General features: G+C 49.5%; 1 protein-coding gene across 1 annotated transcript in view; it reads left to right on the top strand.

Moving 5' to 3' along the window:
- TRIO (trio Rho guanine nucleotide exchange factor) overlaps window positions 1–27,491 on the top strand; it is a 197,873-nt gene that overhangs the window by 127,124 nt on the left and 43,258 nt on the right. Inside the window, 1 exon segment of the mRNA XM_029941284.1 lies at window positions 12,723–12,978. Coding sequence (XP_029797144.1) covers window positions 12,723–12,978 — 256 coding nt within the window.

The raw sequence follows: 27,491 nt of genomic DNA, 5'->3' as shown, positions 1-27,491 counted from the left end.
CACGTGTGCACAGGCCCTCTCTCCCCCTGCTGAGGTGTGTCCGGTAACAGAAGGGGTTTGTCTTACTCCCTCGCCCGTTCCTGACATTCTCTGTCCCTTCTTCCCAAATATATGGAAAGTTTTAGAGGAAAAATATAAATGTATCCGGTGAGTCTATGGAGGTGAGGGGAGAATGCAATAAATCTTGACGCAGTTAACAAGCGTTTCAGCACAAAGGCCAACCTGAGAAGGTCCCGATGAGATGAACTTGGACCCAGGACCCACAAGGAAACACACAGAAACTCAAATACTTTAAAACAGAGTTCAGTATGAGCAATGGGCACAGATACGGTGCCAGGCTTCTAAATGTGACCGCGGAGGTGCAGACAGCACAGGCTGTGGACAGGAGGACTGACGAGGGAGGCCGAGAGCCCTTCCGTGGCCCTGAGAGTGGGTGGGGACCGAGAGAGGGACCCCGGAAAGACGGCGGGTCTGTTGGGCTCCTGTCCCAGCAGAGGGCTGCATGAGCATGTCTGCATCCAGTTCTGTCCTGTTTCCCGTCTTTTACTTTCACAGTTCACACTTTGCATGGCGACCTTCCCCATGACCGTGGGGCTGTTCTCAGAGCTGAGAGCACTGGGCATACTTCGCACACCAGGGCTTGCTCCTCAGAATCACTTGTAATTTCTTAAAATGAACGAGCGGATGTGCCCACAGCCCACGCCTGGCAGTCAGAGCTCCACCTCTGATTCTCGGGGAACCCCTGATCACAACTGCTGCATGTTTCCCTCGAAATGCGGTGCAAGTGAGTCCCTGCCCCCTCCAGGGCTGTCTCCCCCGCTGGGCCCTGTCTTCAGTGTCCGGGCCCTGGGAGCTGCTGGCTCTGTGTCCCTCTGGCCACCCCCACCGCCACCCCCTCCCCGGCTTTGGGAGGAGGCCAAAGCTCTCCCATGGTCTCAGCTCCCATGTCCCCTGGTCCCCATTTTGTGGAAATGAGACCAGGTGACAGGACCTTCCCAGAGGTTTGCAGGCAATGGAAGGGAAGGACTCGGAAAGCCACCAGGCCCGGGGCCGCCTTCGTTCCCAGCCTGAGTCCGTCGTCAGCCGGCCCCGGCTCAGGGCTGCGTGGGAGCTGGTTCCCTCCTCCGAATACAAGCAGTTACTGGGATCCCTCACCCCGACCAGACCGCTTTCCTGGGTGGCCTCAGCTCAGGACGGTGCAGCTGACGGACGGCCGTCCTGCCCGGTGCCCACCATCCCCCCCGCCCCAACCCCCACCCAGAAAAACAGCAGCTCTGCAAGACTGCGTGCTTCTCTAGAAATCTCTGTGACCAGCAACGGAGCTCCCCTGTGCGAGGCGGGCTCTCGCATTTCCCCAAGTGTACGAGGGATGACTGGGTTCAAATGTGTTCAGCTCACTTGTGGATGTCCCAAATCGAGAACCACTCTGCCCCAAAGAGGAATCAGTCTCCTCCCTCTTATAACCGTTCAGTGACTTTTAAAGGACCTCGTAAGTTTTCAAAATACGTAAGGCATTGAGAAGGCATTAGTGCCGTTAAAAACACCTTGCTTGAATATATCTTGATTTGGGTGTATTTAGACGTTTACTTAATGCCAGATTGCCACAGTTCATCAGAAAACACGCCCCAGGCATACACATTTCAAACCTGTATCTGCCCACATATTCTTTAAAAATATATGTATAATGGAAGAAGTATATACTTTGTCAAAAAAAATTAGTTTGGGAAAGAGCAGTTTTGAGTTCGTCAGAACAGCTGCTAATGTCAATCCCTGTGGGAAGAGGAGCCCCACCAAGAACAAAGGGTGGTCCCTCTCCTGAGCCCCCTGCGGCCACAACGGGGTGATCCGTCCAAGACCTGTGATTAAGTCCCGGGCTCTGTGTGGCGGGTAATTACGGAGCTGCACTGCGGGCCATTAGTCTGTGAATGCTTCCCGTTGGAGGTGTTTTCATGTTCCAGCTTTACACGAAAGTGTTTATTAAAACAGGAAAAAACCATGAGCAGGTATTGACAGTGTCCATAGGAAGATGATCACAAAATTATATACATAGCTAAGTCATAAACAATGAGAAGAGTGTCTTCCCACACTTGCTTTAAACGGCCACGACACGGTGTTTAGGGAAAGAAATCTAATCAGGGGAAGGGGTCGCCAGGGAACATCGGAGCCCACTCTCCTCAGCGTGATTCCCGGGCGGGGCAGGGGTGCCTGCGGGGACAGGACGGGCACCTGCGTGCCGCTGCTCTGCGGACCGCGGTTCTCCAGCGGCCTCCTCTCTGACGTTTCAGACCTGGCCTTTTATTAGACAAACATGGGCTTCTCCTTTCAGTGTATTCACTCTAATTAGGGTCCGCAGAAGCTGGGGGAAATGACAGACCTGATGGGTTTGGTAAGACGTACGGCGTGCTGGTTTTCAGTAGTGTTTTGAACATGAGCAGATGCTGCCCACAGTGTATTTCGGTCAGACTCTGTGCTGTCTCCATGATTTATTTAGTAGATCCTGGCTCTGAGAATACCTGATAAAACAGCACCTCCGAGGGGCGCCTGGAGGGCTTGGTCGGTTAAGCGGCCGACTTCGGCTCGGGTCATGACCTCACATTCGTGGGTTTGAGCCCCTTGTCAGGCTCTGTACTGACACCTCAGAGCCTGGAGCCTGTCTTGGGATTCTGTGTCTTCCTCTCTCTCTGATTCCTCCCCTTCTCATTCATTCATTCTCTCTCTCTCTCAATTAAATAAAACATTTAAAAAAATTTTTTTAAACAAAACAGCACCTCAGAAGGTGCACTGGCCAAGCCAAAGTGTGTTTTGGCTTTTGCCTCTCTGTTCTTTCTGTTCAGAGAAGCATGAGATGACTTTGTAATTATGTTCCCAGCACGAACTTTCCCGTGAATGATGAGGATTTGGGTAGATTTGGCTGTAGATCCTCATAGTCGAGCTGCCACTGGGAGGCGAAGGGAAAACACCTTCAGGCGCTCCGGCGGATCCCGAAGCAGCACGCCCCGACAGGCTCGGGGGCACTGGTGCCCGAGGAGAGCCCTGGTGCCTGCTCCCAGGAAAATGAACATGGCTGTAAAACTTGCATCCGGTTCCAGCAACCCCATGTTCAGAATGTCCTTTCTAAACATCAGAAGAAAAGCCAGATGTTAAAACTTACCTGTAGACATTTTGCATTCCCATCAAAAATTAAATTGTGGAAAGGAGTAAACTGGGAAGTCTTGGTTCCCAGTCCCATGGGCCGTGTATGGATGACCATTTTACTCATTTCTTACTCTTTCTGGTATTTTGTTCAGCAAATATACACGCTCGCCTGCATTTTCTTACAGAAAAGGTAGCATATTTTGGCTTCTGTCAGTAGATCACGTCTTTTAGAAATGGCATGCCCCATTCCTTCTGACAGGTGTGTCAGACTTAGTGCAGGCGCACAGCCTGGGTCCCTCAGGTGCATGGGCCACGCCACACGCTTGGCGGTCCCCTGTCACGGCACCCTGCATGCTGTCAGTCTGCTCCTGTACTGCTTTACTGTGGGGTGCGATTCTCGAAGTCCAGTGCACGGGCTCAAGGGTAAATGCATTTACAGAAAGCAAACTTCTGAAGAAGAATCACCTGAATCCTAAATTAACTACATCAGAAAAATAACTGCATCATAAATGTGCTATATAGTGACACTTTGTTTTATATATTTTTTAAATTTCAATAGAGTCATGAAAATGTGATCTGTACCAAACCCCTTGAGTTCTCTCATTTCATTTTACCCACTTAAGGGGGGAAAAACCTCTGAATAAGGTCACTCCTTAAAGTCATTCAGACGAATTAAATCACAGGTTTCTGACTCGAGCAAGGTGGGATTTTGACAGACGAATTCTACAGGACTCCGTGTAGGGGCATACCATGGATATCAGTGTGAGTAGTGTTTCACCAATATCTGTTTTTATTCCAGATTGAGTCACAGGGCGCAGATCAGGAGGTTGCCACTAAGCGTTAAGTGGTGGTAGCTTCCAGAGAATAAACAGCTGTTTGCAGTGCCGACCTGTTTTGCCTCCCGTTTATGCAGAGCCGCTCAGGAATCGTCACCTCTGAGACACACATTCACAACATGGTGCTGTCTGCGGGTTTTATAACGGGCCTTAAAGCCTCCATATAATCGCCGCACTTCCTGAAGGATTCAGTTTATCACTGACCTTTCACACTGAATTTTGAAAAGTACTATTTTTAAAGACCTCCCCAATCTAAGTTCCTTCCTTTACTGACACTGCAGATGGGTTTTGAAGAGGACAGAACTGGGCCAGGCTGGAGGTCGGTCAGAGGGTTGAGGAGGCTGACCTTTGAACTGTTGCCCCACAGCCAGCTCTGTCTGGAAGAAGGCCCCTGGCTTCCTTCCTGGTGTTCTGTGGGGACCAGAATGGGGCCACCCTGGAATCGGCCAAGTTGCTGCAGCGTCTGAGCTGTTGGGAGCGCGTTAGTGGGTTCTGACCAGCGTGGACAGGATCGCTTCGGACAACGTGGTCATTCCATGAGGCTGACGGTTCCAGGAGGTCATCATTTTCCCAGAACTTCTCTAGCCAAGCTCAGGACAGGAGGCGACCCAACATGTTTATTATTTGAAGGACCCTTTCAGGATTTAAGAGGACATTATACAGGCCCCTTTGCCTTGGCTGCTTTGCACGGCAGCTCGGGAATTCTGTAGGATTTCTGACTGTAACTGCCCTGCTTGTTCCATTGCATCTTTTCCCTTTCCCACCCCTTTTCCTAAGTCAGTAGAGCTTGGAATCTACTGGAAGGAAAGAATACTGAGGTGCTATTTTAGAGATTAGTTTCCTCGTGTCTCAGAAATTACTAGACCGTTCCAGCCCTGGCTTATGGGGCAGATTGTTACCAGACAAAGGAGGAGGGTGTCTGAGTCAGCTCTGGCTACCAGAATACCGCAGCCTGCACGGCTTCGACGGCAGCAGTTTATTTCCGCATGGTTCCGGAAGGTGACTGTTTCCTCCGAGGCCTCCCTCACAGGCTCGCAGACGGCCGTCTTCTGGCCGTGTCCTCACATGGCCCCCGTCCCGTGTGCGCACCCCTGGTATCTGTGTGTGTGTGTGTCTAAATTGTCTGTTCTTATAAGGACTCGGGTCTGATTAGGACCCACCCTAACAGCTTCCTTTTAACCCAGTCACCTCTTTAAAGGCCCGGTCTCCAGCTGTGGTTATGTTCCCGTGGATTAGGGCTTCCACACACAGGTTTGGGGACAGGGGGCACCATCAGCCCCTAGCAGAGGGCACTGTTGGAACCCTCTAGCAGAAGGGATGTGTTAAGGGCTTGCGGTATGCCAGGCACTGCTTTTCTCTACATTTAGTCATCAAGGTACACGCCAGTGCCAGGATATAGCCATCATCGTCCCCATTTTATGACAAGAAAATGGAGACACGGAGGAATTTCTTTGGCCAAGCTTAGTGGGTGAGGGACCACGGGATTTCGAGAGCAGCCGTCAGCCTTCAGGGCTCACATTCATAACCACTGTGTGTCCTGCGCTCCACACAAGCTGAGGAGCCTGCGGTCGGGGAAGAAGCCGTATCCTCTAGGAACAAACTCAGGGGCTCAAGACCAGCCATCGTTGGTGGGAGAGTGAATTCCGGAAGCTGATCTCCACAGTCCGCTCCCCCCGAGACCGTTTGCCGTCCTGGAGCTGTGGGTGCGTTCCTGCGAGCCCACGGCCCGCCGGCAATCCCTTTGTCGGACAAGGATCCATTTTAACTTTCTCGTTTAAATTATGAAAATTCCAGTTGGCTTGCATCACCCGAAGAGGTCCTCTTCCTGGGAACCTGCCCTTCTTCTCTTTCTTTTGGGACACTTCTCTGTCTTCCTCCTCCCCTAGTTGAGCACCGGGCTTTCTCCTCAGTGAACTTCCTGTAAGTAAATGAATGAAAGCGCCATTCGCAGAAGGAAAAATTTTCTCCCCACCCCCCCACCCCCCCAGAACAATCAAAATCTGCCACTTGGTTTTTCTTGAAAAATCTGTGGAAAGAGGCTTCCTGCTGGGCCGTCCAATCCTCCGTCCCCCGGTGGTTCCGTGGTCCGGGTCCCGCTCTCTCGAGTTAGCAGAACTGGGCCGTCAGAGTGTGTATCGCTGTCCAGGGCTGGGGGTTGGTGACATTGCTCTAATTTTTTTGAACACTGTTGTTTTTGTTGTTTCTTAGGGAACACATTTGTGAGGTTCCCATCTCATGTTGCCAGTCTGCAAGTAACCCACAGCGCTGCTGCAAACAGAGAATGTCACACAGCGAGCTAACGCGAAATGTAAAAAAGGAGTACTTGAATGTGCGTTTTGTTAAAGTAAGAGAAAAACGCACATAGTTTGTGAAAAGATAGTAAGGGAAGCAATGAAAAGGAGCCTATCGAATTTTTGGCACCCAGAGGTCGCGTTTGAATGCCTCAATAAAGGTGCTTTTGTGGATCAGCCCCTGCGCTCCAAAGCAGCAGGAAATAATGTGCTGAATGAGCCCTAAGAAGCAGAATTTAGTCATCCCACCCGCCCCCCCGCCCCCAGAGTGGGAGGTGTTATCTGTGAGCTAAGAAACTGGACTAAACACCCTCTAAACAGGAGTATCTTTGTGCGTGGAACCTGAGAAGTGCGACCCCGGGGGCCGCAGCTGTGTGGAGGCCGGCGCCGGGGACGGAGAGCGGGCCGGAACCGGTGTCCTGGGAAGCGTGGCCTCCGGGGTCCCCGCATCGCGACTGCTGGGCCCGTGTGGCTCCTGATAACGGCTTATATATCCCATCGTTGGCATTTAAGGTTGTGGGGACCTTTACATAGTATTTTAGCTGCCTAATTATTCATGTACTGTTTCCTCTTCAGAATAGAAAGACTTTACACCCTGTGGCTCATCTGAATTCTAGTTTCACAAATAGCTTATTTTTTTTAACTTTTGTTTATTTTTGAGGGGGGGGGCAGAGTGTGAGCAGGGGAGGGGCAGAGAGAGAGGAGACATAGAATCTGAAGCAGGCTCCAGGCTCTGAGCTGTCAGCACAGAGCCCGATGTGGGGCTTCAACTCACAAACCACAAGATCATGACCTGAGCCAGAGTCGGGTCATTTGACCGACTGAGCCACCCAGGCACTCCAGAAGTAGCTTTAAGTATATTTTTAGCTCTGATTTTAAAAGCACCATTTGTGGGTGGCTCGGTAGGCTAGGAGTCCGACTCTTGATTTCCACTGAGATTGGGATCTCTGGCTTTGTGAGATCAAGCCCCTCATCAGGATTTGCACTGATTGTGTGGAGGCTCCGTGGGTTTCTTTCTCTCCTTCTCTCTGCCCCTCCCCCCTCCTCTCTCTGTCTCTCAAAAGTAAGTAAATAAGCTTTAAATAAAAATAAAAGCACCATTAGTATATGACCTTTTTTTTCCTGGTTTTTTGTTTCTTGAGACCTCATTTTGCAAAAATGACCTTCATATTTTTTTTGGATAGATTAGTAATAGGCATTTGATCATTAAAGTTTGAAATTTAAATATTTGAGGAATGGTTATTACAGGAGACAGTTACATGAAAACTGATTGTTCGGGAGTGTTTTGACTTAACCAATTTCTTTTCAACCAACTTAGAACACCTTTATTTTCGTGAGAATGAGATTGTTGAAGTTTTGCCCTACAACACTGCCAGCAGTCAGTGATTTGATACTCCTTCAGTAAATCATAGATCCCTCTATTCACAGGCCATAATTTGTCTAATATGTTTCTTTTCCTACAGAAATTCTTCTCTGAATCTGCCTATTTTTCTTTAGTAACTTCTCCTGTACTCTCAATTTCTTTAGCTTTTCGTATTTAACCAGAACACTAAATTTTTTTCTTAAAACTTTTTATTTTGAAGTTATTTTAGACTTCCAGAAAAGCTGCAGAAATAGTACAAGGAGTCCCTGGACCCCCTTTTCCTAGAGCGCCCCAGCCCCCCATGGCACATGGCACATGACTGGTTTGGTGACCAAAACCAGGAGCCTTGATGCACTTTCGTCAACTTGGCCCCAGCTCTTTTTTCAGATTTTGCCTTAATGTCTTTTTTCCTGGCGTAGGGTCCAAGCCAGGACATATGTCGTCCTTTGTTGTTTCCCGTCCGCGGTAGTTCCTCTGCCTTTTTTTTGTTTGTTTGTTTGTTTGTTGGGTCTTTCAATGAGACCTTGACACTTTGGAAGTGTTACCAGGACTTTATTTTGTAAGCGGTCCCTTGGATTGGGTTTGCCGATCAGATGTTTTCTCATGCCAGAATGGAGCGCGTGCCTTTTTGGCAAGAATACCACAAAAATGACATCGTGTCCATCTCAGTGCGGTATCAGGGGCTCGGGAGGACCCTGAGGTGTCTCCCGGCTGGTGGTGGTGACCTTGATCGCCTGGTTATAATGGTGACTGCAGGATTTCTTCACTGTAAAGTTACCGTTTTTCTCTTTGTAAGTAGTACCTTGTGGGAGTTATTTTGAAGCCATGTAAATATTGTTTCTCCTCCTGCCTTTACCCACTCCCTTTAGCTTCTGTCAGTGATTCTCGGCCAGAACCATTGTTCTGTGCTGTTTGCCTGCTGGCGATTCCCTGTCTCTCTCATTTCTGTGAAATTTATTACTTAGAAGTCTGAACGGAAGAGCTGGTCCTCTGCCTCATTTGTTTGTTTATTCAGTTAACTGCATCAGTGTGGAGTCACGGGCATTTATTTTATTCTATGGGTCATAATCCGATGCTGTCCTTATTATTTCTCAGATTGCTCGAGATTCGGCCATTAGGAGCTCCTTCAGGTGGGCCTTGTGTACTTTGGACACGCCCATCAGTTTTTTGCTTGCTTCCTTGCTTTCTGACACTGCAACGCTTTCCGACTCCTCCTGCGTTTGTTTTCCTTGTTGCAACCCTAGATCCACCGTTTCTCCCAAGTCCTGGTTCCTTTTCTCGGAGAATGCTGTGAAACCCTAAGGTCTTCTCAGCGAGCACGTATGTGTAGCTACCCACGTGCACACACGTGTCTACATTCATAGTCTCTCCGTCTCCATGTAAGCACGTAGATAAAGAAGTTGGACTTCTTGTCGTACTGAACCTCCAACTCGTGTTCAGCAACACACGGTTCGTGCTAGTCCTTCACCTCCCGTGACTGGAAACCTTCCTCTCTGCTAGTGAGACACCTGCGTCTCATCACTCACAGTGTATGAGCGGCGCCTGCCTACCTCAGTGGGCTAAGCGTCCAACTTCGGCTCAGGTCATGACCTCGCGGATTGTGGGTTCGAGGCTGGCGTTGGGCCCTGTGCCAACAGAGGGGAGCCTGGAACCTGCTTCAGATTCTGTGTCTCGCTCTCTCTCTGCCCCTCTCCTGTTCACACTCTCTCACACACACAAATAAGCATTTAAAAAGTTGTTTAATAGATATATATTTTTTGCATCATATGAGAGAAGGCTGTGGTTTTCCTCTTTGGAAGCTGAATACTTTCTTTATCTACAATGACTTTATTTTTTTTTAATGTTTTATTTATTTTTTGATACAGAGAGAGACAGCATGAGCCAAGAGGGTTAGAGAGAGAGGGAGATACAAAATCGGAAGCAGGCTCCAGGCCCTGAGCTGGCTGTCAGCACAGAGCCCATCACGGGGCTCGAACCCACGAATGTGAGATCTGACCTGAGCCAAAGTCGGAGGCTTAACCGACTGAGCCACCCAGGTGCCCCCTATCTACAATGACTTTAAAAGATTCAACTCCACCTGTCCTCACTGCTGACCCAACCTCTGTAAGACAAAAACTTACAAGTCTTTTTTCTTTGGTTTTACAGTTTGGAATCAAAATACTGTTTTTCAAAAAGTTACTTAGCCAAGCGCTTTTCTTTAGCGTGGCTACGTTTTCCTTTGTAATACGGCTAAATCCTTTGTGACTGTGTTTACATTTTGAGCACACAGTTGTGTGCACCCCCATCCCAGTTGACCTTACTAGTTTTTGTGGGGGGCAAGATCATAACCATGGCCCCAGGAGCCAGCACTCAACCTTCTGACACGTGGGTCTCTCTCGCTGGCTCTTCCCCGCACCCCTGACCCTGGGTCCTCGAAGACCAACCTTGGGTAATGTTTTGGAAGGCGCTGTCTTTGGCAGTAGGGCTTCTCTTTTCTTTGTGATGCTTTTAATTCTGTGTTTAGCTATCAAAGAAATACCCATAACCTATCAAAAATACCAAATGCCTAAAATGTTTGTCTTTGACCCACCACGGTTAGTCAGTTCACTTGACTTCTTTGCTTGCAAAGGTCATCTCCGTCTGTTCTAGAACCGAGCTCACCATTCATTTCTTTCCCTGTGTGATAGAATCCTCACACGGCTGGCAGGCGCGTTCTGTGCCCAGAGCTTTGACCCCCGTCCGGAACATTCTCAGACTTCTCAGTCTCTTCCAATTTCCTTGCCGATTCCTTGCCGGAAGCGGCACGGCCTCCCTTCTTTCACAGCCACTCCCAGGAAACTGAGGTCCCCAGCCTCCGCCCTCCCCGCCTTCCCCTTCCCCACCCGTGGCCACAGTGCCCACCAAACTTTCCTGTCCACCCACTGCCAAGGCCACCCTGGGTCTTTCTCACCTGAACTTGGTTCTGAGTCTTACCGCAAATTCCAGTCACACTGTAAGGCAGAAATCAGCATTAGAGTTCACAACCTACTTCCGGGAAGCTTGGCCCCTGGTTGGGGTTCTCTCCCCGCTTTGCCTCGGCCCTTTTCACTGATGTCGGCGCTTGCCTTGGTTCCGTGCCTGTCAGTCCGGGGAGTGAGACCATCACTCCTTCCAGGTGGAGGTCATGTGGTGCCTTCATTAATGTAATTTATCGTTATGTGCTTTATACAGTGCCACGGTACCTAGCAACCGCTATAATAGCCTCACGCTTTCACAAACGGAAGGGGGTGGGGGGATGAGAAGCCTGCCTTCCGTTATCCCTTCTTCCTTCTGTGTTCCTTCTCTCTCACAGTGTGACCTGGACAGTTGAAGAAGGCAGTCCCTGGGGAAATTTCGTACGAGTCTTAGCCAGAATTGTGGCGTTCTTTTTTAAGCATCATTCCCTTCCTCTTCAGTAGAGACCGTAGTATTACCTGTCAAGTAATTATTTTCCCTGACAGCTCTTTTTTTTTCTTTTTTAAATTAATAGCCCTTGCTTGGCAGTCTGTATATTTGGAAAGGGACGAAGTAAAATATTTAATAAAGCTTGTAGTAAATGAAACCTTAGAATGTCAATTAACCTGATTTCCTTTAGGACATAATTTTTACTGCCTCTTTTTTTTCCTTTCCTTTTTTTCCTGCCAATACGAGAGAAGAGTATTTATTCGGTAATAAAGTTTGCTTGCATAAAAAGTGCTCTGTGCAGAATTCTGCCTCTTGCTTGGTCCTGGCCTGAGCACGCCATCTGGATCTATCACGGGACCATTTATAGGGAAAAACAAACTCAGGCTTTGCTTTTGGTCTTTTAAGAAGGATAGGAGGCAAAGCTTACTTCGTGGCAGTTTGTTTGAGGGAGTTTTTACAAGCATCCCAGACAGCTTTCTTTGAGTGCCTTGGGTTTATTCTTTTTTTTTTTTTTTTGTAGTTGTGAGTTGTAGTAAACTGAGACAGAAACGAGAAGTCTATGCTATTTTCACGTTTTATCCTTTGAGAAGTTTTTGAATTCACTTCACAGCTAATGTGGGTGGTGGGGGAAGGAGACCACAAGTTTAACTTGCAACCAAGGAACTAAAAAGACAACATTAAAAGACAGCATTAAGACAGCGCAGAATTGTCCGTACTGTTGGGTTAGATAAAACAGAGATAGAATTATTAATACCTGAGGAAGGTAGTGCGTGACTTTGTTAAGTGTCGGCTTCAAATAACAGCCCTCCAGAGAACGTTTAAGTAACGGAGGGCCGCATCACAGTTTTAGAGGGCACGTAAGGAACATTCCGGGCGATGGCCTCAGAGCGGGACTTGGGCCGTCACGGTGTGGTTTGGAGAACAGCGCGCTTGCTTCTCGAATGAATGAGGAACAGGAGAGCAAGTACACTCACACAGGCGTTGAAAAGTCAGACTTCGTGATTGTTAAACGGTGGACTATTGCCTACGAAGCCATTGTGCTGTGTGAGACAAGGATGAGAACACATGGAAACTTTCAAATAAAGAGTAAGAATGTACATAGGCTCAAGAAAATACCCCATTTCCGAAAAGGACAAAACTGAGCTTTTAAGATGCTTTACAAAAAAATGCCTTTACACATCCCAAGTAAAGGTATTTATTTCCACTTGGATGGCTGCTTGCCTGTCAGGAAGAGGGAAGCTGTGTTTCTAATAAGCAAGGAGTGGCATTTTAGCACAGTGATGTAACCAGTTGGCTACAGACTGGATTGCATTTCTTTCGGTTATCAAGTCACATCGGGAGGCCCTATTTGCTGTATGTCTCCGAGAAGACCTCCATCCAAACACACACAAAGCCCGAGTCAGAAAGCCCTGCGTGGGGAGGGCGTCCGTCACTTGACATTTCAGCCAGTGAGGAAATCACAGCTTTGGCTGCTAGAGGAGAGGAGAAACATCTGGCTCGCAGCGCGCCCTCAGAATTTGCTTGAGCTCCAATTAGAGACACTGTGGTAGAATGTAATCCTGGGCGTCGGGATATTCCCACATGTGAAGCCCAGCTGTAAAGCAGCTCGGAAGCGCGCGCGGAGGGAGCGGAGAGAGCGGCCGGCCAGGGGAGGCAGAGCAGCTGCGCCCGGGCCGCGGGGTCCCTGCCCGTCAGCCCGCCCTCCCGGCCTGCCCCCTGCGCCTGCCGAGCCGAGCCGGCCGCCGGCCCTGCTGGAGAGTGGGGTCCCTCCGGTGGCCGGCGAGGACCCGCAGGGCTGCCGTCCCGAGCCCGCGGCCTCTTGTCAGCTCGGCACCCACCATGCCGAACGGAGTGAAGCCGGCGGACGCGCTGGACTCGCTGCCGCCCGTCGGCTCAGCCTATGGCGGCGGCGGGCCGCCCGGCACCTGCAAGTACTGGATCCTCGACCTAGGTGCGCGCGGGGACCGCCGGGCATGGCTTGTGCTCTGCCCTCTGCCGCGGAGACGGCGTTCTCTGCTGCCCGCGGGGGGCTCTCAGGTCGGGTTGATGGAGTGGCTGGAGGGATTCTTAGGATCTGGGAACTGCTTTTGATGATCCTTTCTTTCGTTTAAACGGCATGTAGTCTAAAGTGAGCTGTGCCACACATCACCGTCTTCTGATTGGGGTTGGTCTCAGGTCTGTTGCGGGCTGGGGAGGGGGCTCAGACCATTCGAGAAAACAGCAGGGTCCCGCATTTGTGTTTTGAGTCTCTGGTTCCTCGTGTTCAGAACTGCACCCGTATGACAAGACAACGTAAAGTTAGGGGAAGGGACTCTGCCGCGGCCACCAGTGTATTCCAGGCAAGTAGTGTGCCAGGCTTTGGCTTTGCACACAGAACTAGAGTTAAGACCAGAAAACATGACTGTAGAGGTCATCTGAGAGATCGATAAGCTCCGGTGTTGAGGAAAAGGCAACAGGATAGGAGAGGATGGGGTGAGGGTGAGGAATGAGGGCTGTGGGGCCCCGGGCGCCCCAGAGGAGGGTGGCTTCCCAGCAGCGACCTGTGCCATCTGTCCGGACTGGACAGCGTCGGGTGAGTTTCTCACAGGGCGACTCCGGCTCACAGGCAGGGATGGCCTCTCGCAGGATTTCGGGCCTGGCCTGGTGCTCGTGATGTTCGCCCCCCACTCTCTGACCACCGTTATTCACATCTGTGCTTGGGAAGCAGGCGGCAAGAGGGACCGGCAGGGGGATCTGGTGAGACCTTCTGGGCACTTCCAGAGCTTCTTAGGAGCTCAAGAGAGAAGGGATGAGGTGGGGGAACCCACCAGAGGGGGAGAGGAGAGGTCGCAGGAAGGAGGAGGCAGAAAGTGTGCCTTGAGCACCTCAGGGGAAGTGGCACTCTTGCCATGTTTGTTCACGAAATACCAGAGGAAGGCAATACAGTTATCTGGTCAGAGAGAGGTGGTGGCTGCGTGAATATGGAATTTGTTGGTCGAGACAATTTTTTAAAATAAATATTCTGTGTATTTTTGTTCACAGAGCTATCAAGACATTTTTAACTCGCGGGCGGTAACTTTTATCATATTTACGTTAATTACATTGTTTGAGAATGGCCTTCCTCTCTAGAGGTACCCAGGCCAGGCAGGTCCCCGTGACACGTGTGCCAGGAATTCTGCACCAGGTGGATGACAGCAGAGGGTCCCTGAGATCTCTGCATGAAAATAGTAACATCTGTGCAGGAAAAATCAAAGAGTCTGATTTAAAGTCTGAGCCATTCAGTAGCTCTGGGTCTTGAGAAAACCACCTTACATCTCTGAACTTCATGTTTCTGTCTGTAAAATGGGAATAACAGTAGAGCCCGCCTCTCACTTTATCATAAACCTCCCCACAGCTTAGACCAAAATATTTTAATGAGCAGTTTTGCTAAGAGGTAACGGATTTTAAGAAGACACCGCATTCTCCTTATAGAGAAAATGTGAATCCTAGCGTTATTTTAGCTCTGTAGAAATTCTTCTGAAGCGACATTATTTAGCTTTTAATAGGATAGGATAGTTATGCTATCATGTTTTTCCTTTCCCTGAGGTATATTTTTGTTCTGGACATCCTCAGACTGTCATGGAAAGTCCAGGTGACATTTTCCAAGCTGTCACTGCACAATTTTTAAGCTAACACCAGTTTGGAAACAAATTGATGCCCACTGGAATTTTCATGGGGGAAAACTAATCTCCACAGTAAAGGATAGATGAAAGAAAGCAAAACTCTAGTTAATAATTTTTTTAAGAGAGATGTGACTGTCTCTCCAAACCTTCACAGCAATTCCGAGACACTTTCCTGAGTGCTGTGTTCTATCAGAATGATATTTTAATATATTTTGATGCTACTTACTAAATTGATGATGGAGAAATAGACATACATCAGATTGAAAAGGAAAAATGATTTTGATATACCGAAGAAATAAATCCCAAAATAACTTTAAAATGCCCAGCAAATCATAGGAAGTGATTGCAAAGCCTTTCTTTAGACCCTCAAGCAATCTGGGAGTTCATTTATTGGAGCACACCTTGGGAAAAGGAAGGTTTTCTGCTTTCTGACAGGTTTACTAAAGCATTCTCCTTCAAATGTGAATTGGTCATGCTTGGAATGATCTTCATAAAAGCCTGTTTTATGTGCAGACCTTGCCAGTATCAATAACTTACACAGCCATACGCCCAGCGAGTTTTACTGCTAAGCAATTGTTAGGGAAAGAATTCAAGTTTTAGGTAAGGTCAAGAGCCATAAGTTATCTTTTAAGAGGGTTTCAGTGGGAGAGCCCAGTTACACTGATAAGATAGTGGAACTATTGGATTTGTTTGCATTCTGAAATAAGTATATCCTTTTATAGGACACGTGGAATTTATTCCCATGCTGTATATATTCTCCTAAGGGAAAGCGAAACGTAGCGATCCTCCCCCACATTAAACAGATGTGCACACACAGGACTGCGCCTTATCATCCTCCTTGAACTTTCTTCAAGTCTTTTGTCGTTTTTGATGAGTGTGTTTTCTCACCAATGCAGTTTTTGTTTTGATAAATTAAAGGGAAACATTTCAAAAACTAAATGCAGGTTAGACATTTCTTTGCTCAAACACCTCAGATGCACCTGCTCTGACAGCACGCATCACATCAGGGATGCGCATGCGCGGTGAGTGAAGGAAAAACCACCGAAGTGCTCTTAGCACAGCACTCTATTGTTTCGGCCATGAAGGCCCTTTCTCACAAGTCCCCACGCACACAAATTCTGGCTCCAATCCTTTTTTCTCCTTAAGTATTTTTAAATGAGTCAGAGTTTATGACAGGATATGCATGATAATACAGTGGGAATAGTGTGTTACTGTGGAAGTCAGGCCACCAGCGTTCCTGAGCTGGCTGGCCCTGCCGGTGTGACCGCCACCAACTCCTGTTACACTCATCTGCAGCTTCCAACCTGTGCGGGTGTGCGCACACAGAATCTGCTTGCTGCTGCTGCTATGGTTGTGTTCTCCAAAAACTACACTAAAGGTTATTTTTTCCTTGTAAGCAAACTGCAGTTCTTAAATAATTTTGTTTTCTCACTTTTCACTAATCAAAAATATATTTGTCACTCTGAGCTTATGGTGACAGTTTTTGGGGAGAAAAATCAAAAACAGTGTGAAGACACTGAATTTATATATATTTCCAACCAAGGCGCAAAGAAACTTAAAATCGTCTGCCTTTATTTAGGATGAACATGAAATTTTGAAGTTCATATTAAAGACAGACTGAAAATTTCCTCAAATCCCAGGTTAGGAGCCCCGGACAGAATGGCCTTCCCTTGCTCTGGAATCCTTTATTCTCTCTAGACAAGGAGCAGGCTTCTGCCCTTCGGCTGTGCTCTCTCTGTGGTATGTGCTCTTTCTAAGCATATTTCTTCAGCTAGACTTCAGGATGAACACAAATTTATGGCTTTTCATTCTGAAGAATTTCCTCCAGGTGCTCGAAGTTAGCCTTGTGGTGAGCAAGCAAACCCATAAACCCAGGGTAGCCTGCCTGGGAGCATGGGGGGAGCGAGTCTCCGAATTAGTCCGTGGGGGCTCCCCCCACTTCCTCTCCCGTCTCCAAGGACCGGCTGGGGGCGTGCGGGGAGGAGCCACAACCCAGATGCTCCTCATCCGATTTCACAGTCCTCCCAGCAAACCACGCAGACTCGGGGGCTCCCAAACACACAGTTTCTCTGAAACTATATGCTCATTGTAAGAGAGAGAGAGAGAGAGAGAGAGAGAGAGAGAGAGAGAGAGAGAGAAAGGAAGTATAGAAGGAGCAGCAGAGGGAAAACAGCGCAGGCAACTGCAGATAATGTTTGGACACGTTTTCCTCTAGTCTTCTTGTATGCGAAATGATGTGTATTTTACTCATACTTCTAAAACTTACTATAAGAAGCTGTCTCGCTGCTATCCATTGTTTTCTCGAATGCGTAGTTGAAGAAAGTTTCCGTTGTTGCATCTTGTTAAAAGTAAGAACAGGTCACACTGTCACGAAAACGGACCTAGACCCAGCAGCTTGAAAGGACGAGAGTTCGAGAGTTGGTCTCCTAAGGCAAGCCCCGCCCCCCGCCCCCACCGGCCTCTCTCATCTCTGAAGGTAGACAGATTACTGTGAGAAGTGGCCCTGAAGGGGTGGGGGGGGGGGGCATGTGAACGAGGAAGTCTCTAAGAACAAGAAGGAGCCTGCTTGCTGGGACGCGGAACTGACAACAGAATGTGTCCCCTTTGTCCCTCCCCCGCTAACAAGGAAGCCAGCACACAGCGCCCTGCGCCCCTGCCCCCCTCGCGGGGGCGTCTGCTCACTTCCTACTGCGGCTTCCCCCCCCCCCTTGCTGTGGCAGTGCCATTCTGTCACACGGGGCATTAATTAAAGCCAGGGACAGGGTTTGTGCCATTAATTGGCACTCATAGCAGAGGCGTTCTTTTCCTTCTCTTTGTCTCCCAGCCTGCTTTTGTTCCCTCCTGGAATGACTCCGGGTCCCCCGCCCTCCTGCCTCGTTCCTCCCCACGCCTGCTCAGCTGCCCGCGGGACCGCACCGGAGGCTCCCGGTTCTCCGAGAGCCGCCTGGTCCAGAGGCAAGTCGTAGACTGGGACCTCACCCTGCAGGGCTGGACACGTGACCAACCCCACAGACAGTTGCCCTGACCCTCTTTCCTTTGTGTTTTGGGGCTTTTGTCCTTGTTTGGGGAGGTGCTGTCCTAGAAAGGGAATGGACAGCACCCAAAAAATTACAGACTGAGCACCTGAGAAATGAAATTCAGTGTCGTTCAATTCTTTTGGAGGGGAGGGGATGATGTCAAAAATCCGACTGAAAGTTTGGGATCGCTGCCCCCATAACCCTTTGTGTTCTTGAAGGTGGACTGTAACCGTGCTCACGTACATGCACACCTTGGGCCTTTTGCCTCCCCAGCTACCGTTAACATTTTAATCCCACTTTTGAAGTGCCTCGCTTTAAATGAGAGGTGTTCCTGCAATGTAACTGTGAGAGGGCTTTCTGTTTTCTTTATTTTTGAGCCCAGTGACCAGGGATCCCAAACTGCAGTGCACTAGATCTTGGCTCTGGGTGTGGGGGAGGGGCAGGACCGTCCAGTTCCTCATGCTCCACAGCTGGAACTCTTTCCAGACTAAACCCCCCCTCCCCCTTGGGACGGACTCTCGGCAGACCTGTTCTGTCGAGAACATGGAGAGTGATGGTGCTTGGCAGGCTCGCTGCAGAACATTCCAAGGCCATTGTCTTTTCTCCCTTAGTGCCGTGTACAAACTAGTGCACGGCCACGTGAAACGAGTTCTGTGGCTCCGTGAAAACATGGGTTTGCGTGGTTTATCGCATATTTTGGTTAGGGCTGTTCTTAGGCAATGCGTGCGTTTTCTAGGGTGTAGGAAAAAGGCCTTTGCATGTTGGCATTCTGGGTCTGGTCTTAATTAGAAGTAATAAATTTGTACGTGAATGAGGAGAAATCTGTCACCACCTGAAACAACTCAATCATGTAGTTTAAACCACTAACTACAGAATGTTCTCTTAAAACCGTATTTGCATGGAAGTGTCTTTGTGTGTGTCCTGCTTCATATAGAGACATTTTCAACTTTAAGGAAATCTACAAACTCCCCCCGCCCCAAAAAAAAAAATCTTTGGTCTCTTCTTTAAGAAGATACCCTGACTGACTTCATTTTTATCTGACAAGTAATAAGAAGACATCAAACAAAAGCATAGTCATCATGAAAAATACGGTTCAGATGTAAGCCTTCAAATAAGATTAAATGTTTCACTGCTAACACTTTGTGTTTCATATCAGGAACAGTTAGGCCCACGGGTTAAATAATCGTGTTTCTCAGCAGTCTTAGGACCTCGGAAAGGCAGACTCAGATGAAGAGAATGTTCCTAGAGCCTCACAGGATCGCTGGTATCCCCTGCTCCCCCGCAGATTAGCTCTCTGTGCCCTTCAATGATGAGTGTTCAGGGCAATAATAAATACTGTGTTGCCCTGGGAATAGCTTCCCAAATGAAGAAATTAAGAATCAAGAACCCATTAGGTTATCACCAAAAAAACCCTTCATTATCCCTAAGTCAGTAGTATATATACTAAATACTAAGTAATAAATAATCTAATAAACACACAGTGTTTGTTTCTGTTGTAAGTGATGTTAATCCTAAGCAAGTCTGTGAAAAGAACAGCCATTTGACTTCATGGGCACGCAGAGGGTCTCAGCTTCTGAAGAAACCAAGCAGAGGAGCACTCAGAAGTGCTCCCGTCCCTGCACGTGTAAGCAGGGGAGGGCCGAGAGCGCGGCGTGCCCCAGGAGGCCGCGCCCCGCCTGTGTGGCTGTTCCCCAGGCTGTGGGGGTGGGCTGCACAGTCACCCGCAGCGCCCTCCCCTGCAGGGCCTGGTCTGGGGCTCCCACTTTTGTTCCCTCCTGCAGGAGAGAGCAGCTGGACCAGGCGAGCTGCCCCCTCCACCGCCCAGGACTTCCCGTGGGGCTGCGCGGGGGCTGGAGAAGGTTCCCTGTGAGCACTGAGGCCACACCACCTTTCATTCCCAGTGCCCGGCTGGTGTTCGCCGGAGAGCCACGGGGCCCCTACGTAGGAGTGTGGGGGTGGCTGGGGGTGTCCGAAAACCCTGGACCACGTAAACGTCTGCAGCTGCAGGATTGTGTGTGCGCGTCCGGTCTCGTTTTTATGCAGTTTTTTCAAAAAGTGTCTTTCTTCCATCCAGCAAGGATATCTTTAAACATCTGCTTTTGTCCTCGTGTAAAAGTCAGGAATGAGCCCAAATTCCCTCCCTGTCATCACTGGCAAGATAGCTCCTGGGGGGTTTCTTTTCCCTTTGTGATAGCTTAGGCTCTCCACTGCAGAAGAGCCGGCTTGTTCGCCTCCCAAAAACTGCAGTTCAAGGGCTGACCCGTGTAAAAGGCCGAGAAAATGGCCCTGTTACCCGGAGAAAGCAGGAACACGGGCTGGAAGCTCTCAAAGCCAGTGTTTGTCCCGGGCAGAGGGGCTCACAGGACAGAGTAAGCCCCGGCGTGAGAGCGGGGGTGACAGAAGGCGGCAAGCGCTGTGACAGCAGCGTCGTGTTCTTTGACGGTGTGGTTTGCAGTGTGTGGGTGTCTCCCCGGCCCCCTGCAAGGGGGCGTCGGATCGGCAGGGCACATGGCCTCGACCAGGGGCTGCTCTGCCTCTCGCCACCACACTGCCCTCCCCCAGTGTCCGGGTCACAGGATGTGACAGCTGCCAAACCCCTCTCTTCCTGAAAGCCCTCAGCCTGGTGACCTACTGGCGATCTGTCGCCAGCCAGAGATCTAGTATCCAGAGCATTCCTGACCCAGCAAATGAGCCAGGGCCCGTTTTGTTCAGGGCATGGATAACCCTGTTCCCTAGATCTGTGTTCAGTTCCTTACATTGATCCACACTGGTCCATCTTTTGGGTTGTCCACTGTCAAAATGACTCCCCCGGGGGTGCCTGGGTAGCTCAGTCAGCTCAGGTCATAATCCTAGGGTTATGGGATCGAGCCCTGTATCAGGCTCTGTGCTGAGCGTGGAGTTAAGATTCTTGCTGTCTTTCCCCTGCACCCCCCTACATGCATGCATGCTCCCTCTCAAAAAAAAAAAAAACAAAAAAACCTGATGCTCCTATTATTTTATTTCTCGGGTGTTTTCAAATTTCCACTTGGCAGTTTGTGATACCCTGTTCATCTGATTGGCCAAGCAAAGGATTATGCCATCTGCTTTCATTTTTATTTAATTTCTTCACGTTTCCTTATTGGAAATTCAAGTGTTGAAATTCACATGGAGAAAGATCTTTTTTTTTCTTTTTTCCCCCCACACATGGAGAAAGATCTTTAAGATGAGATGCTTTCCTGACTAGAAATTCTGACAGGTTAGCATTCCCCTCACAAGAACAAATCTGAGAGGGAAAATGACACTTGCAGGTTTGCATTTGTTGACGGAGCCACATTTTCCGATGATTATGTAATGTTTGAGGTGTTTTCGGAACCCACACGAAGAGAAACTGGCACCTAGGGGTCTCTCTGTGAGTCAGAGGAGCGGTTCTGCACGTGTGACTTCCGTTTGCACGCTTCCCCGGGTGGGTAGGCATTAGGAGCCGCGTCTCTACTGCCCCTTGAGTTATGTGGTGGTAAGACGCCCTTGTCTTTGCACAACGGGGTAACCGCTCTGTGTGCGCACACCCTGGCTCTCAGCCTCCCCCAAGAGACAAGGTAGAGTGAGTGTTCCTGTCTGAGTGCAGTTGCTTCTGGGTGAGTAGGTTTTCGTGGATGCCGGTAGTGATGTTGTGTTCTTCCCCTGGGGTCCCCTGCCGGTGAACCGCGGTGTGAGTTCAAGGACGGCGCCGCACCGCGAACAGTGGGTGTGCTGGTCACCTGCGTGCGTTTGCTCAGGCAGCAAAGAGCATGCGTTCTTCATTACCGCACAAGCTGCGGCCAGGCCCTGCTGGGCCTCCGGTGGGATCTAGGGATGACTGTGAAAAACAACAGCAGCAGCTCAGGAGTTCAGTCTTTCTCTCCGGGTTTTCGGTATTCACTTCACATTGGGAAGCAGACACAGCGCCCCCGTGTTTGCAGTAAGGACCCACCTTGCTGATTGGCTTCTCATGTCCGCAGACTCCAGTGCCCAGTACTTCTGTACCTCTCAGCCAGTGCCCAGGATGTCTCCCTTTTGAAAAAGTTGGTTTCCTGCATTAACAGTTTTGTGACCGTTTCAGCGCCGAGCAAAGCCCGGAGCCCTGGGCCACCTGAACGTGGGTGTGTGCAGGAGCGCAGGGAACCGAGGACGCGGTGTCCTCGCTGAGTCTGTGCAGCAGCACCTGACGCCTCTGTTACTGCCCGGGGCAAACTGAGACTTGCTGGTTCACAGAGATGGGTGGAGGAGCATAGGTAAGAGCCCTGAAGTAACTGGGATGGGCAAGAAGTCCTTCAGGCGCTTAGTCACAGACAGAGTGTACACTTAAGTTGGAGAAATGCTTGCTCCCCCATCCCGAAGCACCGAAGCCCCGAAAGTGTAGCCCGGTCGCTGGGCAGGTCGGTTTCCTCTTCACTGTGTACCGCTCCCCAGGTAACTGCCCGGCATCACCTCCCTCATCACAGGCATAAGTTCATACATCTAGCCGGTGGAGGTGATTACAGTCACTATGTGAAACACAATGTGGAAATGTATCCAGGAAAATAAATTGACAGAGTAGCTCACCTTTTATGTGATCTTCAAGAGGATTTCTAGTACATTATGGCGTTTTTGTTTTTGTTTTTTCATTCCAAAGAGATGTTACCTCGATTCCAAAAGCTGGGAAGTAAAAGCCAATTTGAAAAGTGTAGGAATGACAGTCATTTACTCAGAAGAGTATGCTCTGGATGTTTGAACCCCAACCCAGTCGGCAACCATTAGCTAACGTTTTACACTTTGCTCCCTAAGTAATTTTCTACATCTGATTCTCACATGTACATTGCAACCTTCCTGGTATGGTAGAAGAATTTCCTAAATTGAAATGTGATTTGCTGCATCGAATCCTTGATAAGACAGAGGTTTGAGAAACTGCCGAAGGCGGGGTCCACCTGAGTGAACCCTGCCCGGTTCGTTCTAAAATAGTCTGATGGAATTATGACCAGACATGAGAAGCAGCTGCCTCAGAGTGTCCTTGAGTTATCTTTCTTGAGCACATAATCTTTCTCTAGCAATAGCTGCTAAATAAACATTTCTTTATGTCCTTGTAAGTGGAATTGTAAGTTAGCAGTTTGCCCTGGGAGCGTGCCAAGCCGGGTTAGGCTTCCCCTGGTTAGACTTTGTATAAGGACATCACTGTGCTGTTAGTTGATGGGGATCTTTGGCCACGTACGGGGGACAGGAAGATGGGACTCTCTTCCTTGAAAACGAGCTAAGATCACTGTGGGAGAACCCGCAGGAGAACTTGAAATGTGAGCTGGCAGTTCACTGGAGAGTCTCCCCGCATTGGCTGCACATGTCTGCGGGTGGTTGTGCCTCATCAGACGCGACTCGGCCCTCAGCGTGGGTCCTGCGTGCTTCTTTGGTTGACATTATGTGGCGGGAGGGGTGCTGGTCCTTGCAGATGTGCAGTGCCGTGGTGACACACAGCACCCTGGCCACCCGGGCTGACGGGGCCTTCGCCATCCTCGCTGGCCCTGCTTCCGGTGAGCGATCTGCCCGGGGGTGCTTCCCTTTAAGCGGCGGGTGCACACCTCCCAGCCCCTCTTTCCCCTGCTGGCTTCTGGTCTTCTGCAGTTTCTTTTTCTGTACGGAAATACGAGTGTGGCCTCCTCTTTGTGTCAGACTGTAAATTTACAAAGTCCGTGCCTGTTCCCCACCCCCCAGCAGCCTGGTAAGGACCCACTGTCCCAATCAGCTGCAGCACTTGTACGGTGCCCAGCCCAGGACATGGTGGGACAGCCATCGAACCCGGCCCCGTGCTTTGGAATGACTTGATCTGTAGGGGGCGCTCTTCAAGGAAAAGCCCCGGAGAGAGCAGCAGAGACCTCTGTCCTCCTGCGCTGCAGAGACAGAGGAGGAAAGGCAGGAGGGGACGCAGAGCTTCTGGTGCCACGCCAGCCGGCGCAGGGGCTGGCGCGTTGGCATCTGTGAACAGAACCTCCACACTGCCCTGCTCGCTGGTGGCACTCATGCTCCCGGAGACTCGCCACCCTGGTGAAACGGGGAGAGGGTTAAACTGAAACGTGATCCTGCTCAGTCTGCAGCTAGCAGGACATGGTCCTTTCGCTTTTTTCCCTTACATTAAAAAAAGTGCTTTATGAATCACAGATGTCTCAGATTTAGCAACCGGGACGAGAAGGCGATTTATCTTCTCCCGACAGGCTCAGTGCTGTGTGTACTTGCACAGTAAGACTCCTTCCTGCCAGGGGCCGAGGGTCCGGGCTCCTGCTCTCCCCCCTTTCTCAAGCCTTTTCTTCCATTTTTTAAAGAAGAAATCTAGCGTGGACTTTGCGTGAACTCTGACTTTAGCAAAGAAGCCGTCGATGTGGGGCTTGGTTTCCCCCAAAGTAAGAGGACATAAACTTGATTTCCTCTCTTAGGGCTTCAGGCAGATCACAGATGGCTTTCTTGTGGATATAGGTGAGCGTCTTTTTAAAAGACTGTGATGTGCTGATAGTATCTCTTCATGCTGCAGTTTACTTTTTCTTTTTAATGAGGGACAAGTTGCTAAATGGAAAGAAAGTGAATGAACCAGTCCGGTTTGCTTCATCATCCATCTCAAAGTGATTCTGAGGATTCCCGGGTCACCGTGCTAGACTTGTGATGACAAGATGATTATCCCAGATCCCCATTTTCTGGGCACTCACAGTTGCATGAATACAGTGTGGCAGTAAATTATGTACTACCTAGAAGGTCGCCTCAGCCATCCTACATTTGCAGATAGCACTTTACAGTTTGTAAAGCTCATTCATCCCATTATTTCCTGTGATCCAACGATAGCCCTGTGAGATGAGGAGGTCCAGGTGCCCGCATGTCACTGTGGAGTCATGGCTATCAAGTAGGAGAACCAGGCTCAGATCGGACCCGTTGTCGAGCCCAAAGTTCCCTTTGCCACACGTAATTGGTCCTCCATCTGAACCTCGAATCGGTGGATCTCCCCCAAGCCTGAAGAATGCACATCCCCAAACAAGACATGATGTGACCGCAGCCCTTCTCGGAGGTTGGGGATGGTACTGGGTACTGGTCTTTTTTACTTCCAACAAGTTAGGAGTCGGAATGCTGAGCCAGGGAGGTATCCTGTAGCTGGTACTCGACTCCCTGCCTCACCCACTTGTCATTTATACACACACACACACACACACACACACACACACACACACACACACACACACGTGAAGCCCCCAGGATGCGCCAGACACCCTGCCGGCAGCGGCGTGTACTTGTCAGCAAACCAGACCCAGCACCCACCCACCTGAAGCCTGGAGTCTAAGGTCATGGTTGGCTTCCTGTCTTGACAGTTATCCAGCCGGGAAAGTAGCATCCCGAAATGGTTCTGCAGAGCTGGGCTCCTAGCCCCCAGCCTGGGCCAGCCACAGCGTAATCCGGCAGAGAGGTGAGGTTCTAGAGGAAGGGGGCCTGGCCAATCGGTATTTACACCTGGGCAGGACACCTGAGACTCAGTGTATCACAGCCACCGGGAAGTCTTCCAGAAAAGGCACCTCGGTGCAGACCAGTAATTTAAGGTCTTCCCAAGGAGACCTTCTAAAGCTCTGCTGGTTGTGTGATTTATGCTTAGGTTGTGCCCAGTAACCTTAGACTTGTTCCTTCCACTAGGTACTATTAGGACGCATTGTTTAAAAATGTAACAAAGCAGTTGGTCAGTGTCAAAGTCTGTTCTTCAGTTAACAGCAACAAGGACAGCAACAAAATAGCAGGGCGTTATTCCATTCTATTAATGAATATATTAAGTGTAAATGATTTTTTAGGTTTTTAAATTCCCCATTTATGCATTATGTCACAAGCAAGTAAAGAGCATTTAAATGGAGTTGTTAAACCCATTGCTTTGGGTGGAAGAAGTTTGTATAGTGTAAAGAAAGAAATACAGTTTGTTTTTTCAAAGAGTGTCAAGTAGCATGAAGAAGTGAGAATTACTGTTAAAGACAAAGTAGAGAAGAAATTTATTTTGCTTTTGGTTGGGTTTTTTTTAATTGCTAATCATCAGAATTGTGGGGAGTGTATCCAGCCCGCAGTAGACAAAGCATCTGCTCATCTTAAAGACAGGTGAAGAAATTTCCCCTCTGTGTTTACAGACTTCTGATATGAAACAGTTCTTTTCAAGGTAAAATTTAAAACTTGACAAAGTTGTACAGGGCTCTGTCAGTAGAGCATGCGACTCTTGGTCTCAGGGCCATGAGCTCAAGCCCCACCATGGGCACTGATCTTACTTAAAAACAGCAACTAAAACAATGCTCCTTAAAATGGAACAAAACTCTCCCTGTTGGTTTGTAACAGCTGCCAGAGTCTTCCAGGTCCTAAATATTGCAGTAAAGTACAACAGTGTCACGAAGTGATGTGATAAAGTGCAGCACAGGAAGAGAATTGCTGTTCCCTCGGAAACAGCAGTTCATCTTTAACTCCACTGAGCTCTGACCTTGAGCAGCTCTGCTCCTTCCCGGGTCTGGGATGGAACGTTCCGGCCACGGCCATGTTTATAATGCTTGACCTGCCTGGTGGAGGAGTAACTCTATTTTGAATCTGTTTCCCAAAGGGCAGCGAAGCAAACCTCTGCCTCTGAGCCCACAGAGAGAGGGTAGCTCCTTTCCAAGCAAGACTAGGATGCCCTGGGAAGGGTGCGGGTAGAGCCAGCGCGGCCTCCAAGGCCTTACTGATGGGCTGCGGCTCATGCCCTCACGCCTGCAAAGGCCCACCGGGTCCCTGCCCACCACTGCTCATGCCGGCCGACGCGCCCTCCTGCTTCTCAGCGCCCCTGCAGGGTTTGCTGGACAAACACGGTGTCAGGATAATGGTGGGCGTCCCCTTGTCACTAAGGATGCGCACTCCACTGCTTCTGTGCCACGTGCCCCCAAATTCTCACTTGTGGGCACAAGAACTCGTGTGAGGTGCATTTGTTGGCTTAGCTGGTGCTCCTCATTACTCGGAGCGTGTGAGTGTTCTGATGATGTGAAGACCTATTTATTTATTGAAGTAAGTGGGCCTCCATCTTCCTCCTGCCTCCCTTGGTTCCCACAAGGCACAGCGGGCCCATCAGTGACACTTGTGGTGGGTTGGCTGGCCCAGGACGTTTCGTAGCCTCCACCAGAGTGCCACCTCCACAGTCCTTTGTCTTGTGCAGTTACCTGACTGAGTGAATGTTCATGGAAGACGTGGCAGTCCTTCAGATACGGGCTGTGAATCTGCTTGGTCTGCTTCCTACGGCGAGGGATTTCTGATGCCTCCTTCAGGAAGGCCTTCTGGGACCCATCCACTTGATTCCCCTTCTTCTCAGCCTCTAACAGGATTTGTACTTGCTTATGTTGCATGAGTCATGTTCTGGCCTCATGGTTATGTGGTCTTGGAAGACACCGCACAGTGGATCCCGTGAGGGAAGGTCAGTTTTCTTCATCTCTGCCCAGGGGCACGTACAGGGCTTGGCTCGGAGTCCCAGCACACTAAAGGACTGTGACGAATGTCACCTGCTGTGGCCTGGCCCAGCATCTTGCTAATAGTTGGAACTTAAAAAAAGAAAACTGCAGTTGAATAAATAGTCATTTGGCTTGTAGATTATCTAAACCTCCCTCTTCCGTTTTCTTTCTTGTTGTCCCTACACGGAAGTTCCTGAGACTAAGCACTGTGTTTCCCTGTTTGCCCTTTATCCTAAACCAGCGCCTGAGAAAATTTCTAGAAAGTACTTAGTGTGTGCTTGTGGCCAGCTTAAAGGTTCATTCTCTCCTGCCTCTTGAGATGGTCCCTGAGGAAAAGGAGAGATGTGGAAA

The sequence above is a fragment of the Suricata suricatta genome, chromosome 6, assembly GCF_006229205.1.
Source record: "Suricata suricatta isolate VVHF042 chromosome 6, meerkat_22Aug2017_6uvM2_HiC, whole genome shotgun sequence".
NCBI lineage: Eukaryota > Metazoa > Chordata > Mammalia > Carnivora > Herpestidae > Suricata > Suricata suricatta.
The sequence above is the reverse complement of the archived record's forward strand: the minus strand, read 5'-3'. Positions and strand labels throughout refer to the sequence as shown.